The sequence below is a fragment of the Callionymus lyra genome, chromosome 12 (genome assembly GCF_982586985.1).
Source record: "Callionymus lyra chromosome 12, fCalLyr1.hap1.1, whole genome shotgun sequence".
Taxonomy (NCBI): Eukaryota; Metazoa; Chordata; class Actinopteri; order Syngnathiformes; family Callionymidae; genus Callionymus; species Callionymus lyra.
Window position 1 is genome coordinate 21,897,486 of NC_141829.1, and position 18,132 is coordinate 21,915,617.

Consider the following 18,132-nt stretch of genomic DNA (forward strand, 5'->3'; position numbering starts at 1 on the left):
GAGCATTATGTTCATTCACTTGGAAAATACAAATATATAAACTATTTTTTGCATTTTATCTGTAACCCTCAAGTATCAAACGTAAAGTGACACGCTTTCATTTGTCGGAAATACAAAGGAAGTGTCGCAAAGATTTTGAAGACGTGACGTGACGTCTCGACCGCGCCATCTTTGGAAAACAGCGAGACGCTGCACTGAATGAAACTTTCCCCTCTGTGATAAATACAAGCAACCTGGTCCATGGAGTGATATTCGTGCTGGTTCCAGGTGAATATTTTAACGCTAGTCACGTCTGAGTGATATTTTGAATCCGTCTATGTGCCAGTTTCTTACCAAATATTACACATGCGACCATGTAGTCCGGCTACGGCTAATGCTAGCTCCAGGCCGAGCAGTGACCGTGTTCAACAGCCTTTGAATAAGCAGTAGTATGGTAGTTTTATATTAAGATCTATTCTCAAAAAATAGCAAGTTACATTTCCACGGTATATGTATGTAAGTCCTTGAAATTCTTCTGTGTCGCATCGACTGTAAATACTATAGATACCCAAAACAATATTTAAAGTGCTCAAAGAGAATTTGTTTGAAATCGATGTAGATTATTAAATGAAATGACTGTGTTTTTCTCATGATGATAAAAGCATTTCCATCAGATTTGGATTAATCATTGTTACGTTTTTAGATTCTGCCTCTAAACGAATTATTGTTATGTTTTCCCTTGGAAGTTTCTTACCTAACAATATTTACCAATGCTCAACATGCTTATTCGACCAGTTACACACCATTTTGTTTTGTTGCATTATGGGAAATACATGAAATGCTGAACATTTGAACTCATGTACAGTTGTTTGCGGTACAAGTCAACATTTATGCTTTTGACATTATAAACTTCTTCCACTATATTCAATCTCGTTGACCACTGATGATGGGATTACATTATGTGGATTAGGAGTTGCTATAAAGTTGGTGTGGCAAATAGACGGAGATGCTGTGAGTGAAGAAGAAACCACACTATTGTAGGGATGTCCTACAAGTATAAAGGCATTCAAATATGATGTGGCCACATTTGGGAATGGATGCATCTTATTAAGTCTACAGTTTTTGTTCATGTGCCAGTATTTATGCCACCGTTTTGTTTTAGTTTTAGGTGTTTAAATCATGGGGATCAAAGCCCAACGCACACGCTGTTTCCTGGACATCGGAATTGGAAATGTACTGGGTAAGTGTAAAATGTTTTTAACACATCAACCAGTAAAATAAATTGCATTTTTGTTTTTCATATGAACTTATTTTTTATGCAACAAATGAAAACCCACCATGCTTGTCAACAATATAACTTGATGGTTATTGAAACGCAATGCTGAGACCAAATTAAAAAAATATATATTATGTTTTGAATAAAGTGTTTGTTTTGTTTAAAGATTAAATGATTTACATTAAATAAATATTAAAAGAGCATTGTCCCGATACACATGGATCTTGGTTTTTAAAGAGTCTTCCGTTTTTATTTTCTTTCCAGTCGGTCGGGTTGTGGTGGAGTTGTTTTCAGACGTTTGTCCTAAAACATGTGAAAACTTCAGGTGCCTATGCACAGGTGAGGATAAAACGGAAACTACGAATTTATGTTATTGGTTCAGTCTTGCTTAAGATGTTTTCTTTTCTCTCCAGGTGAGAAAGGCCTCGGTAAACAAACTCTAAAACCGCTGCATTACAAAGGATGCCTCTTTCACCGCATTGTCAAAGATTTTATGATTCAAGGAGGAGATTTCAGTGAAGGTACAATCTTCAGTCCGATTTCTTTAAACATCCCAAGTTTTTTTGTTAGTTTTTTGCTTATGCTCCTGTTGTTTTTTTATGACCCAGGGAATGGAAGAGGAGGGGAATCTATTTACGGAGGCTTCTTCGAAGGTATAGCAGTCATTAGCTTCACAGCGTTAGCTTGGTGGTGGTACTAACCTTTCTCTTTTTCCCCAGATGAAAGTTTCTCCATCAAACACAACAAACATTATCTGCTGTCTATGGCCAACAGAGGCAAAGACACTAATGGATCACAGTTTTTCATGTAAGAGTTGTCATATAAAGCACATTCAAATATCATTTTCCTGTATGGTTGGACACTAACTGTAATTTCTGTATTATTAATAACTTGCAAACATGGGGAACAACAGAACAACTAAACCATCACCACATCTGGATGGGTAAATTTTCAATTTTGTGTGTCATAGCAAAGTACAATCTCAAGTGCATTCTAAATGTAAAGTGTTGTTTTTTTGTCTAGTGTTCATGTGGTTTTCGGTCATGTGATATCTGGTGAAGAAGTTGTCCAAACTATGGAGAATCAGAAAGCGGATCCAAACAGCAGGCCCTACGCTGAGGTGAAGGTGTTAAACTGTGGGGAACTTGTCCCGAAATCCAAAGGTTTGTGTTGCTGGAGTATTTTTAAAAACATTTTTGAGCTTTCGAAAGTTGTGAAACACTTGTGACATTTCGTAGCAAAGAAAGGCGAGAAGAAGAAAGAAAAGCACTCTTCAAGCTCCAGCAGTAGTTCCAGTGACTCTGATAGCTCGTCAGACTCCTCATCAGATGAGTCTGAAAAGGTCTCCAAGAAACGAAAAAAGAAAAATAAGAAGCAGAAGAAGAAGCAAAAGAAGGAAAAAAAGTACTTTGCAAATTGTTTCGATTTTTCTCGGGAAAAACGGTTTCTATTAAAGCCTTTTTCAACATAGACAAGAGGCTGAAAGTGGAACCGTGGAAGAGAAGGAACAAGAGGAACTGGTGTCTTCTACTGTCCGTCCTGAAGAAATCCCACCCATCCCTGAGAACCGATTCCTCATGAGAAGAAGCCCTCAGGCCATCCAGAGAGCTCCAGAGGAACCCGAGAGGGATCAGCGAAACAGAGAAAGACAGAGAGATGGGTGAGTCTCTAACAAAGAGTTGTTTCTGATGGCCGTTTTGTAATTGTTTTGTGTTTTTAAGGTACAATGCGTCGTACAACAGACGACTAGTGATGACAAGGTCCGGTAGAAAGATAAAGGGAAGAGGCCCCAGGGTAAGGACTTTCCTCTTGTGCACTTAATTACCTTTTAAATCAGATTTTAATCATGTTTTCTGTGTCAATCTTTTATTCAGAGATACAGAACACCTTCACGCTCACGTTCAAGATCCAGAGATCGTTTCTGGCGGAGCGATACACCTCCTCACTGGCGACAGGAGATGCAGCGTCAAAGGATGAGGGCCTCAACTGGAGACCGCTGGATCAAGGGGGACAAGTGAGATGCACTTTATTTTGACACTGTTGTTTCAAATTGGCACATTTTGTGCAGCAGTTCAACGACTTATTATGCCCCATGCAACCCGATTCCTCGCAGCAACAAGGACGATAGATTCATAAAACAAGAACAAAGTGCAAGATGACACAATCTTAAGATAAAGATGAAGAACATGAAGCAAGGAAAAGGGATACAAAGATTAACATGGAATAGAATCATATTTTCGCTCCACTCCGGCCCCAAACCCAGAATTAAACGCCCTAATAGCACGAGTCCGAGAATGAATGAGTCCCTGAGTCTATTAGTATTGCACCTGGGGAGGAGCATTCGTGCTCCATCTGCTTCTTTGCTCATTGATAACAGTGCTCAGAGGATGACTCGTCATCCATGATGGACAGTGGTTTGTCGACTGATCTTCTCTGCAACTGTCACCAGTGAGTCCAGCTTCATGCCAACCACAGAGCCCTCCTGATCATCCTGTCCAACGTGTTGACACTCCTCTTGGACACATGATCAGGCATTGATTATTGATAAACCTTTCTTCTTCTTCCCACATTGGGGAAATTTTTAGTTGCTACAGCAAAAGATTAAACATGAATGGACTTAAAATTAAGACATTGTTTTTGTTTTTTTAACAGGGGGGACATGAGTGAGGATAAGGAAGGAGCTGCTCAACCAGAAAGACGCGAGCGTCGCACCTCCAGCTCAAAGCACGACACTACAGATGAGGGTAAAAAAGACAAGAAACGCTCACATCGATCCAAGAGCAAGGAGAAGGAAACGGAGGATAAGGAAAAACATAGCAAACATAAGGAGAAGAAAAAGGAAAAATCCCGAAGTCGCAGTAAAAGCCGAGGTCGTAAAAGACAAAAATCTGGTAGTCGCGACAAAAGTAAAGATAAGAAGGCCAAATCTCAAAGCCGCAGTAAAAGCAGGGAGGACAAAAAGTCTCGCAGCCGCAGCAAAGTTAGCGAGAAGAAAGAAAAGTCTCGTAGCCGCAGTAAAAGTGGAGAAAATAATTCACAAAATCGCAGTCCTAGCAGGGACCAGCAAAAGACGAAATCTCGCAGCAGAAGCAAAGGAAGAGGTAGATCTGCGAGCGATGAAAGAAATGACAAAAAAGAAGGTCGATCCAGTAGTAAAGGTCTGGGTCCAGAGTCTGATAATAAGGAGAAAGACAGCCACAGAACCAGGACTGGGTCTGAGTCCGAGAACAAGGAAAAGTCTACTAGCCTAGACCAGAGCACAGCAGCACCGTCTAAAGACCAAGATAGTGGAAGGAAGCGAAGCAGGAGCCCACGTGATGACGAGAAAGGGGAGAGGAGGCAGAAAAGGTCCAGGAGCAGAGAGCGCAGTAAACGGAGTCAAGACAGAAGCACCAGAGACTCATACAGAGGTAGAAGGTCCCGGAGCAGGAGCAGAGGGAGGGGGCATAGCAGAGACCGCTTCAACAGAAGAGACAGAGAACCTGGCAACCAGAGGAGGCGGCGACGCAGCAGCAGTCGTAGTAGCAGCAGCAGCAGCAGCAGCTCCGACAGCGATAAAGAGAAGGGGAAGATGAGAGGAAGCAGCTCCTCCAAAGATAAGAGAGGTGGTAAACAAGAAGAGAAGGGTAGGAGGAACAATCAGAAGAATAAATCAGACTCAAGTTCTGACAGCGACTAAAGCTTCCTTCTTCTTTTGTTTTAATAGCTGTTTTTTTTCAACTGTGATTTTGATTTCAAGTCATTGTGTGTCCCAAGTCGTCATACACGACTAAACAACCTCAAGATATCAAAATAAAAAGCCAAACTGGAATATTCAAAAAATCAAATCACTTTTTTACACAATCTGTGAAGGACAATGTAAAGATTAGCTGGAAAACGTTTTCCTTTTAGCTGCATCATGAAAGTAATGACTACTCAAAAAAAAATTAGAATCTTTTTTTATTGATCTTTTCAGCTACAACAGTAACTTCCATATTCCCTTTATACTGGATTAGACTGAGTGGTGGAATGGGAGAAAAGTCCAGTTTGTAATGTGATTTTTCTTTTTTTATAATAAAAAAAAAAACTGTTCTTCCAAATCCATGCATGACTGTTTTGTATCTTTTCATCTATGATTAGCTTTTGGTGTGATTACTGTAAAAGTCCGGTTTGGGTTTGAAATATGTTTGATGTAATTAAGAAAGTGCCACATAAAAATTGTTCCAATTAAACTTTTGTTGTTTCAGTAACTGTCTTTAGATTCAAGATTCAATCATTTTCTTCAAGCTGTTGCTGGGTAGGTTAGAGCAGGGTTACCAGCATCTTTTGCACCACGGACCAATATTGTTCAGGCATTTTATTCAAGTACCAACTTTAAGAAAAAAAACGGTAAAGATATCTTTTTGTTGTTCTTTCTGTATGACCCGGTAACAAATGCCTCATGGACCTGAGACCACTGGGTGTCTTAGTTTCTTGGAGGAGGAGAGGACTCCCTGGGCGGATCATCAGTCCATCACAGGTCTCTTGTTTGTTCCCCGGGTGATAAGTGTACAAAAGTTTAAATCCAGAATGTCAGAAGTTTGAAATTAACCAGTTTGAGTGATGCGAATTTTACATACCAGCTACTTTTATGGAACAATAATCCAAACGTATAATCCACATTAACATTTCCTAGCTCCATGTGAATCCAAGTCGCTTCTTTGCATCTTGAATATCCTCCACCTCAATAAGTTTCTTGACATTTTGGGTGCCATCGGTGACATATCTGGGCATCTGTGCCCCTGATCTATCCTGTACTATGTATCTGGGTCTGGGACCAGCTCCCATCCCTTCTCTGGAAGCTTTACAGAGCGGGATCACGTTCCTTTGGGCCTCCAGCGCCGCCTGGATAATTTCCTTTGAGTAACGCTGGAACTGGACTTTGTCCTCAGCCTGCAGTTGGATGCTCTTGTCTAAAAAGGATTGTTCATGTCTCTGTTGCTGCTCAAGATGGCTGTTTTTTCCAACCTGCAAACATCTGGATATCATTAAACACGAACTTCGTGGAACTTATCAACGTTACCGTCTGAGAGGTGTTGAAGTCTTGGATCTTCTTTAGGTTTTCTCTCGCGGTCCTGGCCTTCTGCTGCTGCTCCTCCAAGAACAGTCTGTCAGCCTCCCTCTTCTCCTGCAGCGACTCTCTCTGTTGTCGCTGCCTCTCCATGTCCTCCTGCTCCTTTTCATGTCTCTGTTGGAACATGTAGCTCAGTGAAGTTTTAAAGTACAACGTCAACATCAGTTGCATTTCGCCTGTGTTCACTGGCTGCTTCTTTGTCAAGACCTGGTATACAAGCCACACTTTTATGATCCAGTATTACTAGTATTACAGTATTAAACACTTTCCATGGCACAGATGCACCTGGGCAAGGTGCTGTCAGGGGGGCACATGTAGCCCTTCGAATGTATCTACGTTGTCCCCATGAGGTAAAAAAACAAACAATTTTATTTTGTATATATTTATATTATAATAATATTTATGTATTTATTTATTATTATTATTATTATTATATATTTATTATTACTTGTCCCTGTAGGTTCCCTTCGCTTTTATTAGTTTGTGAGTATTGTCACTTAAAAATATTAAAGTGAATATAAAAATTAGACTTAAATAAAAGTAAAAAATACAACAAAATAATGCATTTGAATAATAAGCTTGATTTTATTCTTTTCACTCCTTAATTTTTGCTTAAATGCCCCTCACAATATCAACTGTATGAAAAGTGGCCGCTGAGGAAAATGTAACTGCCTTCACCTGTTCAACACACTTTACCCATTACGTCTTAAAAAGGTTTACCAACCAACCCAACCAAATGAATGTCAGACTAAATAGGTAAAGTAAAAAGCGACCATCTTAGTTGGTCAATTTTGTTTTATTTTGAAAGAGGTGCTTTTATTTTGCTGTATTTCCTCTAATGCTCGATGTCTATCTTTAAGTCTCTGAAGTGCATATTTCTTCAGGGGCTGCGTAAAGCTTCTGCAGAAACGTAACCGGTGGAGATTCAGCGTTTATGTGTGTTACCATTTTCTCTCTGTGCACAGCTATGCTTTCCGCCATGGCCGCCTTCTTCTCTCTCTCCTCCTGCCGCAGCAGCGCCAGCTTGACTTCCCTCTCGGCCACAGCCTGAGACGCTCTCTGCTCCTCGTCCCTCAGCTGCTGCTGCTGTGAGACGCTCAGCTGGTTCATGATGCTCTCTCTGCTCATCTGAGCCTCTCTGTCCACAACAAGTATCTGATATTAAACCTCCAGACACCAGTGGTTTCATTTAGTCTCACCTGACGAGCTGCAGCTCTCTCTCCTTCCTCAGCTCCGTCATCTTCATCTTTGCAGAGAGAAACAGTTTTCTGTGTTCCTCCTCCAGGGTTTCTTTTTGGGTTTCAGTTGCCTTGATGTTGTTTCTGACGCTTAGATGCTCCTGAAACAACCACTTGTTTATGGATCATCTAGAGAAGGTCGAGCCCAAGTAATTCATGTGATCCACGTAAAGTTGCCTTAAATTAAGGAGCTTACCAAAATACATTTTAAAGGATCAAAATGGTTAAAAATAGTATAGTTTTTATTATAAATCTACATTATTTAGTGTTCTTTGTCAAGAAAAAAAATGCTCTATGTATACAGTCCCACATGTAATTAGCAACATCATATTCAATTTAAACTGCACTTTTTAAAAAATATATATAAATAAAGATCATGATTTATGTCTTTCCCGGTTTAATGTATCAGCCTATGAAACACAAACATGTTCTGGCTATTACAAAGACACTGTTTATTTTAGTGTGTTTAATAAAAAGTAAAGGACATTTTGAATGTTATACTCGCTAGCTTAGCTAGTTCAGTTCAGTTCAGTTTATTTTAAAAGGACAATCAATACAACCCTGTAGCACTTTGTATCTTTTTGTGGTTTTAAGTGAGAATGTACGTTCTGTAAATGTCAAATGTATTAACAAACCTTTAACTATGATTAACATAGGATGTTTTTAAATTATGTGGATCCTCTAAAACGGTGTCACAGCAGTGGTTCTCAACCTCCGATCTGGGGACTAATAACACTCCATGAGCCACTTACCGGGGAGCAAAGATAATTACTGTTTAAAAGTTTTTTTTTGGTGGTGATGTCATACCTGGTGAGCCTGCATCAGTTCTTTCTTCAGACAGACTTGTGCCTCCTCCTCTGCTTTCTGCTTTAAGTGATGAGCTTCTTGATGAAGTTGGATTTCTTCTCCTTCTTTTTTCTTTTCCAGTTCTTGTTGCTCCTTCGCTTGAACCCTTTCTTTCATCCTAAATAAGAATTATGATGAGTTTTAGAAAGATTACTCATGTTTAAATGAATACAAAAATGATTGAAGTATATCAGTGCCATTGGATTTTTCAATCATTGTATTAAAAAAAAAAAAAATTATAGAACTGACAGAATCACATATTTTCATAATAATTTATAATACCAACATTTATATTAAATTCAAAAGGAATTGAAACAAGATTGAATTTAGAAAATGTATTTTTCGAAAGAAACTCTATGTGTGATTAAATTCAATGTTATATTAATCTATTGAATAGAGACACTGATCTACTTCCACAGAATGTAAACAAAATACAAAGAAGGGAGCTGTAATAAAATATGTGAATGTAGACTTTTGGTTTTGGAGCAATTATCAAGAATTGTGCAGAGTTTATTGGGTGAAGAAGCGAGTGCAGGCAGGGTTGATTTAAAGCGTCAGACACTTTTCTTAAAAAAGGACAAGAACAGAAAATAAGTCTAACCAAGGTAGACGACCAATAAAGATTGGCAAGACAAAATGGAATCTTACTGGTTCCTCAAATCTTCAACGACAGCCTGTCTCTCAGTCTCCATCTTCTTCTTCCTCTCCTGCTCTTGTTGTAGAGCTTCATCCTCTTTGCTCTTCATCGTCTCCAGATACTCTTTGTCCACATCTTTCCTGAGGCACTTCATCCTCTGCTTTAGCTGGATCTGAGCCTCCCTCTCCTTCAGCACCTCAGTCAGCAGCAGAGCGCTCTGGAAGTGACACCATCATCACCATCGTCATCATCATCATCATCATCATCATCATCATCATCATCATCATCATCATCATCATCATCATCGTCATCATCATCATCATCATCATCATCATCATCATCATCGTCATCATCATCATCCTCAGGCCTGAGAGGTGTCACTCACATGTAACCCTTTGACGCGATCCGTTTGGTAGTACAGTTGTGTCTTTGCTTTTTCTATCGCCTCCTTTCGCCTCTGTTCCTTGAACTTCTTCTCCTCTAGGTCCTCAAGTCTTCTCTGCTCCTCCTCCATCTCCTCCCGAAGCTTCTTCGCCTCCAACTTCTTCTCCCTTTGAGCCTTAAAAAACACCTTCATCCACCCGTTCATTTGTCAAGGAGAGTGTTGTCTTACCGCAAAGCTGTTAGGCCACTGTTTCACCATCTCTTGAGACTTCAAGTGAAGAGCTTCTCTCTGCCTCTTCGCCTCCTTCAGCTGCTCCTGCTCTTTGTTCACCGAGGTCAGTTGGTCCTCGATCCTCTGCAAATCTTTCTTCTTGAGGAAGGTGACCCTTCGCGGGTCAGGCAGCTGGACTGAATGCAGAGAGATGAGCAATCATTTAAAAAAATAATTTAAAGTAATATATGATATATAAGCTCAACATTTACTATGATGAACTATTAATTAACTATATAATGCAAGTCATTATTTCGACCAATTATATAGATTTTTCCACACCTGAGATTGAACAGTTAAAAAATATTTCTTAATTGCTCACCATTTGATCCATTCTTCCGACTATTTTGTGCGCCTGATGCCATATCTACACACCAGTAGTCCCGATTGGGAGAAGAAAAGTTCCCTTCAAACGTGCTGAATGCAAATGTATTCTTCTCAAGCCCAGCAGGTCGTTTATGCTGAATTTGTTGACCTGTGTCCAGGCAACGGCTGACACGACGAAAGCATTTCCTCTAATTGAACACAGAGGGCGCAGTTGTGCACAGAGGTTTATATAATCACGCGCTTTACTGATTTATTCTCATTATTAAAACAGTCACATATGTACATTTATCCGTATAAATGGGAAAAAACTTGGCTATAAAAATCGATCAAATAACCCCCCACCCCGAGATAATAGTTTCCTTTTTGTATATTTCAAGGTTTTCTAGATTATTTGCTTTGCAGTTATTTACAGAATATTTTATATATATTTTATTTTACAAAAAAAGAATGCATGTACGAAAAATAATTAATATATATTTAATGGAATTGTTAGATGGTCCTTCGAAAAGGTATTAATATATAATGCAGGCTATTAAAATAAATACTGCGTGACAAAATCCATCCATCTGTTCAATCCTTACATTTTGTTTTACATCTTGAAATATGCAAAATTGTTCATCTAAATAATTTAGATAATACTCACTTTTTTATGGTTTTTTTCTGGAACGTTTATGCATGAACCAGCTTCTAGCTTTTGGTTTACTGACCAAATAGGATTGCCCTTTTGAAGGCCCCTTAACTGTAAGCCTTAATAATCTCGTATCATATTTTGTTTCGTTGCTCCACCAGACTTTGTAAAACAACATTAATAAAGCAACGAAGGCCATTGCATCATCTAAGATCAAACCACAGATAAGAATAAAAGACTTAGAGGCGTGGTCATGTGACGCCTGTCAAATCAGATGATTAACTAACTCTAATGGGGGAAGAAAAACTTTTCTTAAAACTTTCCGGAAACTGTCTCTTGGCTTATAAATGCTGTTGATTAAAACATGTGAAATGAATAAGAATTTTTATTTAGAAGTCTAAAAGTATCTCTTTTTTGCTTTTGCTTTTGGATTTGCAACTCATTTTGTGGCATGTTTATTTAGTTTAACTTTAATAGGATGTGACCAAAGAATTTATAAAGGCAAATTGAAGTCTCTTTTTATAAAACCCCATTATTAATACTTGTGAACACAAAACATTTAAACTTCGCATTTATTTATTGATAGTTAAACAAATATAAAAAAAACTTAAAAAAAAAGTTTACTCTGAAAAACAAAACAAATATGTACACAAAAACAATTCCTAAACAAAAGCTGAACAGCAACTTATATTTCCATATTTCCTGCATAAGAGACGGAATACCTTGGAAAAGGTCATTTTTAAACTTAAAGATGCATAAAAACGTAGCGCTAGAAATGAACGCTAACTATCTTGACTCGCTTCCTCTTTGTTACAACTCCAAGGCAGAAGGAACCGCACGGACCTGGGCGGGTCTAAGTGGAAAAAGGGGTGTTTTCTGCGCCATACTAGCCATTCAAAGGCGGCAGAGGGAACAATTACAGTCACACTTGACCCTCTCTCCACACAGGCTGCAGCCACGCAGGACTAGTTTCCAACCAGCGAACACAGCAAGATGGCCCCCATCTCCATCCAGAGCGTCCTGATCAGCGAGAGTGTGGATCCCCGCTGCAGAGCCCTGCTGGAGGACAATGGCATCCGCGTGACGGAGAAGACCAACATGAAAAAAGATGAATTACTCGCAGAAATAAAGGTGACTTTTGCTAGATTTTATCTACTCTTCTGTGACTTTTCTGATCGACAGTGGACTCGTGCAGGAGAAGTCTGCTCGTGGCTACGTTTTAAAAAAAAGAAGTCTTGGTGTCTTAAACGCAGTATATTTGTTCATTTAAAGCATTTAAACGTGTCTATTGTGCATACTCGGCATGTTTTTTTCCAGTCTGTAAGTGTTGAATGGGATGTAGCGCCGCCCCTTTGACAAGCTGATGCAACTCAACCCATCACTTTCTCTGCTGCAGCCTGGAGACCAGCGAGCATGAAGATCAACCAGTTCACTCAGTGAAAAACCTTCTTTACACTGAGAGATCCAAACGAGAAATTGCATTTGCAAACATCTTTATATCATTCCTAGGCTGTGTTTACAACACTGGCAATAAAAGTTTCTGATTGTTTATTATTATTATTATTAAGTGTCAATGAAGATCCATTCTCTAAAAATTCTCCCATCTGTCCTCCTCAGAATTATGACGGTCTGGTGGTCAGATCTGCTACGAAGGTCACCGCCGATGTCATCGACGCCAGTAATCTTAAGATCATCGGCAGAGCTGGCACCGGCGTGGACAACGTGGACGTGGATGCTGCCACCAGAAAGGGTGTTATTGTCATGAAGTAAGCTTCGACTGAACTCTTATTCATCGAGTTAATCTTGAGGATTGTATCTGATATTTGTTCGCCTCTCTGTCCCAGCACTCCCAGTGGAAACACCATCAGCGCGGCCGAGCTGACATGTTCTCTCTTGATAAACCTCTCCAGGTGAGAATCTTTAACCCTTTGTTGACGCATGATAATTTAATTTATTGTTTGACCAGATTCACTTGAATATGCGTCAAGAGTTACACAGGCTTCTGTAGCTCCTGGAAAGACTTTGCAATAGAAAAAAACTAGAGTAAAACTCTATCAAACACACACAGCTGAGTTTGCTGAGAGGGGGTGGGACAATGAAATGTTTTGCAAACTAAATTTATAGTGCAAATAAACTGTTAAGTGATTTTTTCTTATTTTATTTAGAAGTCTTTTTGAACAGTGTTTTCCATATTTCATTGTGAGTTTCACTAAAAACATGCATAAGAAATATTAGTTATAGTTAAAAAATAAAGGAGTATTTCAGGTCATACAGCAGGGAGTAAATTATTATCTGACAGAATAACCCTAATTAAAGTCTAGGAGTAAAATAAATGTTTTTGTTAACGTGTCAAATACTTTAAATTCGTCATCTCAATTAGATTATTCATGTCTGATTTAAAGACTTTATAAATCATACATCTTAAAAAATGTGTTTCAATTCAGTCAAAAGCTTAACAGCAGTGTTGGATGGACTTGTTTTAAATTTATGGACAAATTCTACAGCCGTTAAATCAAAATAAAACAAGGCCACCTGTTTGTTATTGTATTCGTAAGAAGATCGTATTCCTTCTTATAAAATGATCTGCAATCTATGTCTGCTTCCAGAAATGTGCCTCAAGCTAACATGTCCATGAAGGCCGGGAACTGGGATCGTAAAAAGGTGAGCAGGGATTCTTTGTGCGTCTCTCTCTCGACACACACAAAGTGGTTAGCCATGCATGGACGGCTCCATTATCCAGTCAGTCAACAGTGATCAAGATCTGTGCTGGCGTACATCGCACTTGTTTTGTTTTTGTAGTTCATGGGTTCTGAACTGTTGGGAAAAGTTCTGGGAATAGTTGGACTCGGAAGAATAGGAAAGGAAGTGGCTTCCAGGATGCAGTCTTTTGGAATGAAGGTAAAGAAATTAATATATATTTTAGCACTTTTGACACTCACAAGTTCTTCTTTTTCACAAGACTATTGGTTATGACCCGATCACTCCAGTGGAGGTGTCCGCCAGCTGGGGTGTGGAGGCCATGTCTCTGGAGCAGCTGTGGCCTCAGTGTGACTATATCACCGTCCACACGCCTCTCATGCCGTCAACTGTCGGTGAGTCCAAGGCCGTTGTCTACCTGCACGACCTAGAACTCTACTGCCGTCTTCTGTCATTGCTTTCTACGATATTCCAAAATACTTCAAACGGATATTGATTTGTACATGTTGATGAGCTGCTCGTCAGATGTTTAGTCATAAGGGAATTTCTAGTCTGAACACATGCAGAGGTGTTAACTCTTTATGAGGTTTATTTACAAAGCTCCTCAACAGGAGCCACGTCCGGTCTTTATCACCATGAAGAAGAAGCAGCAGCAGCAGTAGTAGAAGACATTTAAACAAATATAACTTTAGGCAGAACAAAAGTAGACAAATTTAATCTGTGTTTTATTACAACAAAGAGAACACAAATAAATTAAGTTATGGACGAACAATTACACTTTTCTGTTATTACTATTCTTCTTTAAATAATTTTGACAGGAACTTATGTGTTTGTTGAAAATATTGTTATGGAACTAAAACTAGTTTAAAGACCTTCCTAGTTCAGTTGTTGTGTATGAAATACTAGGAGTGTCATGAATCAAAATTAAATGACAAAGAAATTTTATATATTAACTTTTATTTCCCATTTTCCCTCCTCTATTTCAATACACTTTTATTCCCTGGATTGAGCTGCTCCTGTCTGAATGTATTTGTGAGAGAGTTATAGTTAATATAAATATTAAAAAAAGAAAAAAGATTTTTTAATTACTATAAAGACCAGTTTGATTGACAAACAGATTTTAGATTGTGTCACAGTAAGATCTATAAAATGACAAAATATACAAATTATTAAATAAATATTACTGGTATACAAACATACAATATTTAAGCAGAGAAATGCTATAATGTTAGCAATAGCGAAACAGTACTTGCTAGCTCATAAGAAACATAAATAAACTCAATACAATCTACTTTTTTTTTAAATTATTCATGCAAGTAATAAAAGCATGGAGAATAAAAATATTTTTCTGACCTTATCTGTTTTGAAATCTCTGGCATTTAATGCACTTCCTGAACAGGACTTTTCAAAGTATAAGAGAATCCTGCAAAATTCCAACTTTCAATTGTAGTATTTAAATACTAAAATTATAATGATGCTAACACCCCTTAGTGGCGTAAAATGACATGTCAATCATTTTTATTTCTCCTAAGGGCTGCTCAACGATGAGTCTTTCGCCAAATGCAAGAAAGGAGTGAAGGTGGTCAACTGTGCTCGCGGGGGCATCATCGACGAGGCAGCTCTGCTCCGAGCGCTGGAGTCCGGCCAGTGTGGAGGAGCTGGTCTAGATGTTTTTGTGGAGGTAAGGATCTAATTGTCTCTTGTGTCACGTGCTTACGTTGAAACTATTGGATTGTGGACGACAGGAGCCTCCAGCAGATCGCTCCCTGGTCAACCATCCCAACGTCATCAGCTGCCCTCACCTGGGAGCCAGTACCAAGGAGGCCCAGGCCCGCTGTGGGGAAGACATCGCCCTGCAGATCGTGGACATGGTGAAGGGGAGGAAACTCGTGGGAGCTGTGAGTTTACTTTAAATGTGATATTTCATCAATTTACAAATATTTGCTGTCATTTATAATACATATCCATTGTTGGGAAAAGTTGGTCATAGGGCTCGCTGTGATTTGTAATTAACTTACTGTTGAGGTAGTTGATCTATTTTTCTGTTTTTGCTGAATTGTAGTTGAGCATGACTTGTGATAACGGCTCATACTCCTCTTTTGTTTGCCTTTAAACAAGAGACTGTTCAAGAACATGCAGACATTTAACTACTGAAGTGAAACAAGAATGGATCAGGATTGAGTAAAATGACAATTTCAAACTTAGTTCTTATTGTCTGTATTGGATGTTTTATAATGGTTTTCTTTGAGGTATTTGTTAATGTTGTTGTTGTTTGTGTTTTTCATCATCTAGTTATTATTCTGCTTTCCTGTGGATTCTTAAAAAGCCTTTAAATGCATTAAAATCAGGAATCTAATGCCGAACTTACATTTAGTAAGTTTTTATGTTGGTTTCAAATCTCGTATATCTGGTAAATATATCTGAGTCAGCGCGGTATTTAATCGCACTTCATGATGGGGAAGGAATATGCTATGCTAAATTTAACACAATTGATTGTTAAAGTGCTTAGTGACCCTGGTCTAGAAAGGCACTTTAGAAATAAGCCTTACTTACTTACAATATTATCCTCTTCATCTATTTTTATTATTTTTCATTCATTATTAATGGTGGATGAAGTGATGATGTGGAAGAGTAGTACAGCTTTTCTGCTCATTGTGTGGCCTTCTATCCCCGTCTGTCTTCTCTTTGAACCTCTTCATGAAACGCTGATCGATCATTTTCATCTGGTGTGCAGGTCAACGCTTCAGTCCTAGCCAGCACTTTTTCATCAGAATCTCATCAGCTGATCAAACTGGGAGAAGCGTTGGGAGTCGTTCTGAAGTCATGCACAACCTCTAAACCCTTGAGCAACGTCCAAATCATCACTCAAGGTAAGGAGACTGAACTCTGTTTGTCCATGATGATTTGAATTTGATGCGTGACGACAGACTTTGCTCTCTGCTCCAGGCGACTGCATGAAGGCCTCCACTGGCTACATGACCTCGGCTGTTCTTGTTGGACTCCTCAGTCACGAGTCAAACGGCTGCCCCAATCTCATCAATGTCCAGAGTCTTGCCAAGGAATCCGGGCTCTCGGTAAGAAACCCTGACGCCTCGCTTGTGTACTGGACTTTCATCTTGGCCATGTTTCCAGGTGACCCAGAACCACCAGGAGTCAGACGGAGCCTGCAGTGGGATGTGCACAGTGGAGCTCACAGCTGGCGGCAGCAGCTATAAAGCATTCGGTTCCGTTCAAGGAGGCGTTCCGGTTTTACTGGGCCTCAGTGAGTTGGTGTTCCGACAGCCGGTCGCTCTCGCTGGGAATCTGATCTTCTTCAAGGCTGCTGCAAGTCCTCAACTCCTGTCTTCAGTGGCTGGTGAGACAATGTTTGTTGAATGGCATGATTTTCAAAGAATATCCAGCAGGGGGCAGTATTGAGACGTCAATGCTGACAGTTTGTGTAGAGAAGTTTCTCACACTTGTCAGACTTCAATCAAGTTCTTTAATTTACCATCATACTGTTTACTGTTTTAAAATAAAGATGCAAGAAATTAAAAAAACACATTTAATGTGATGAACATTGACCAAAAAAACTATCAAATATTGGCGGATGTTCCATTAAACGAGAGGTCTGAAGCCTCCTACACCTCCTTGATGCGGCATCTGCAGTTTAGAGCGTAAACATTTGGAGAAATTAAATTAATATGTGAACAAATACTCATTTAATTTATATAGATTTTAATTTTTGAATTATTGTTTGTGTGTATTATTTCCTCTGACATTTAAAAATGAATCTTAAATTGATTTTATGATAATAACATGTTTCTGATATATAACTCTTCAAATGTGTTAACCTCACTAGCATGTTTTACATCGCCGACCCTTTTTCTAGGAGTCGTGATTTTACCGCTCGTCTTTTTCTTTCCTCAGGGTTACTGGGCACAGCCGGAATCGAAGTTCTGTCCTTCAGTGCGCCTGCGGATCGGGTCGGAGCTCCGTGGTTCTGTGTCGGCGTGTCCTCCCTCCTGCCGGACCCGGACGTGTTGAAGTCTTCAGTTCAGGAGGTGGCGCAGCTCAGCATTTAGATGGAAAGGGGCACATGGTGCCAGCACAAATCCTGACGAGATGTAAAAACTGTCTGATGAACCATGTCTGCTTTGTAGACATTATCACCATCTCTTTTGATAACATTCCAATGTCAAACTAATGCATCTGTCTAGTTTATTAAAATAAAATGTTACTGAAATTCTGTTTTTTGTGACTCCCACACAGATACACACACAAACAGTTAATAATGAAACTCGGAAACTGTCATTAAGATTTTGAGCCCTTTGTATTTCCTGCGTTAATTTGAGGACACCCCAATTTCCTCTCATAGGCCTAAAGGACACGCATGTTATTCAGCAGCTGTTGTGGGTTAATCGCTAACATCTCAACTCAAGAAGACTGGAATAGAACATCATCACTGTCATTCTTTTCTATAATCTGTCTCAACAACGAGTTAGAAAAGACTTAGAATAAAAAGAGGAACGTTTCGCTCATGTCTAAATCCTTTCTTTGGGTATTTTCTTCCACTTGGGGGCGCTGTGTTTCCATAACACCACCGGGGTCAGCCCGGCTGTGATGTTTCCTGGCCCTGGTCAAACCGAACATCATTTTTTAAGATATTATATTCACATAAAATATCACATTTTATTTAAATGCTTTCCAGTATTAAATATAGAATTAATAATTTTTAATTGGATTTAGGACTTTTTCTAACTGACATTTAAATTTTT

At 39.2% G+C, this 18,132-nt stretch overlaps 3 protein-coding genes across 4 annotated transcripts; 2 read left to right on the top strand and 1 right to left on the bottom strand.

Moving 5' to 3' along the window:
* The first annotated feature begins 101 nt into the window (after positions 1–101).
* ppig (peptidylprolyl isomerase G (cyclophilin G)) lies at positions 102–5,489 on the top strand. The gene is made up of 13 exons (XM_087803888.1): positions 102–267; positions 1,142–1,219; positions 1,520–1,594; positions 1,669–1,776; positions 1,864–1,908; positions 1,975–2,062; positions 2,169–2,198; positions 2,279–2,418; positions 2,494–2,659; positions 2,727–2,915; positions 2,977–3,049; positions 3,130–3,269; positions 3,908–5,489. Exons 2-13 carry the CDS (start codon positions 1,159–1,161, stop codon positions 4,932–4,934), a joined length of 2,142 nt encoding a protein of 713 aa, XP_087660014.1. The 5' UTR covers positions 102–267; positions 1,142–1,158; the 3' UTR covers positions 4,935–5,489.
* cfap210 (cilia and flagella associated protein 210) lies at positions 5,177–10,845 on the bottom strand. 2 transcript variants are annotated; one of them, XM_087803890.1, is made up of 9 exons: positions 10,694–10,845; positions 9,682–9,860; positions 9,454–9,627; positions 9,080–9,285; positions 8,393–8,549; positions 7,547–7,686; positions 7,293–7,485; positions 6,297–6,461; positions 5,177–6,241 (listed from the first exon to the last, which is right to left on the bottom strand). In XM_087803890.1, exons 2-9 carry the CDS (start codon positions 9,709–9,711, stop codon positions 5,906–5,908), a joined length of 1,401 nt encoding a protein of 466 aa, XP_087660016.1. In that variant the 5' UTR covers positions 9,712–9,860; positions 10,694–10,845; the 3' UTR covers positions 5,177–5,905. The 2 variants fall into 2 exon arrangements, with proteins under 2 accessions (XP_087660016.1, XP_087660015.1); XM_087803889.1 differs by lacking the exon at positions 10,694–10,845 and adding an exon at positions 10,046–10,119.
* A 627-nt stretch (positions 10,846–11,472) lies between these two features.
* Positions 11,473–17,600, top strand: phgdh (phosphoglycerate dehydrogenase). The gene is made up of 12 exons (XM_087803997.1): positions 11,473–11,809; positions 12,296–12,444; positions 12,523–12,588; positions 13,285–13,339; positions 13,478–13,576; positions 13,638–13,770; positions 14,908–15,056; positions 15,121–15,273; positions 16,110–16,245; positions 16,322–16,449; positions 16,508–16,730; positions 17,285–17,600. Exons 1-12 carry the CDS (start codon positions 11,672–11,674, stop codon positions 17,437–17,439), a joined length of 1,584 nt encoding a protein of 527 aa, XP_087660123.1. The 5' UTR covers positions 11,473–11,671; the 3' UTR covers positions 17,440–17,600.
* Positions 17,601–18,132: the final 532 nt, after the last annotated feature.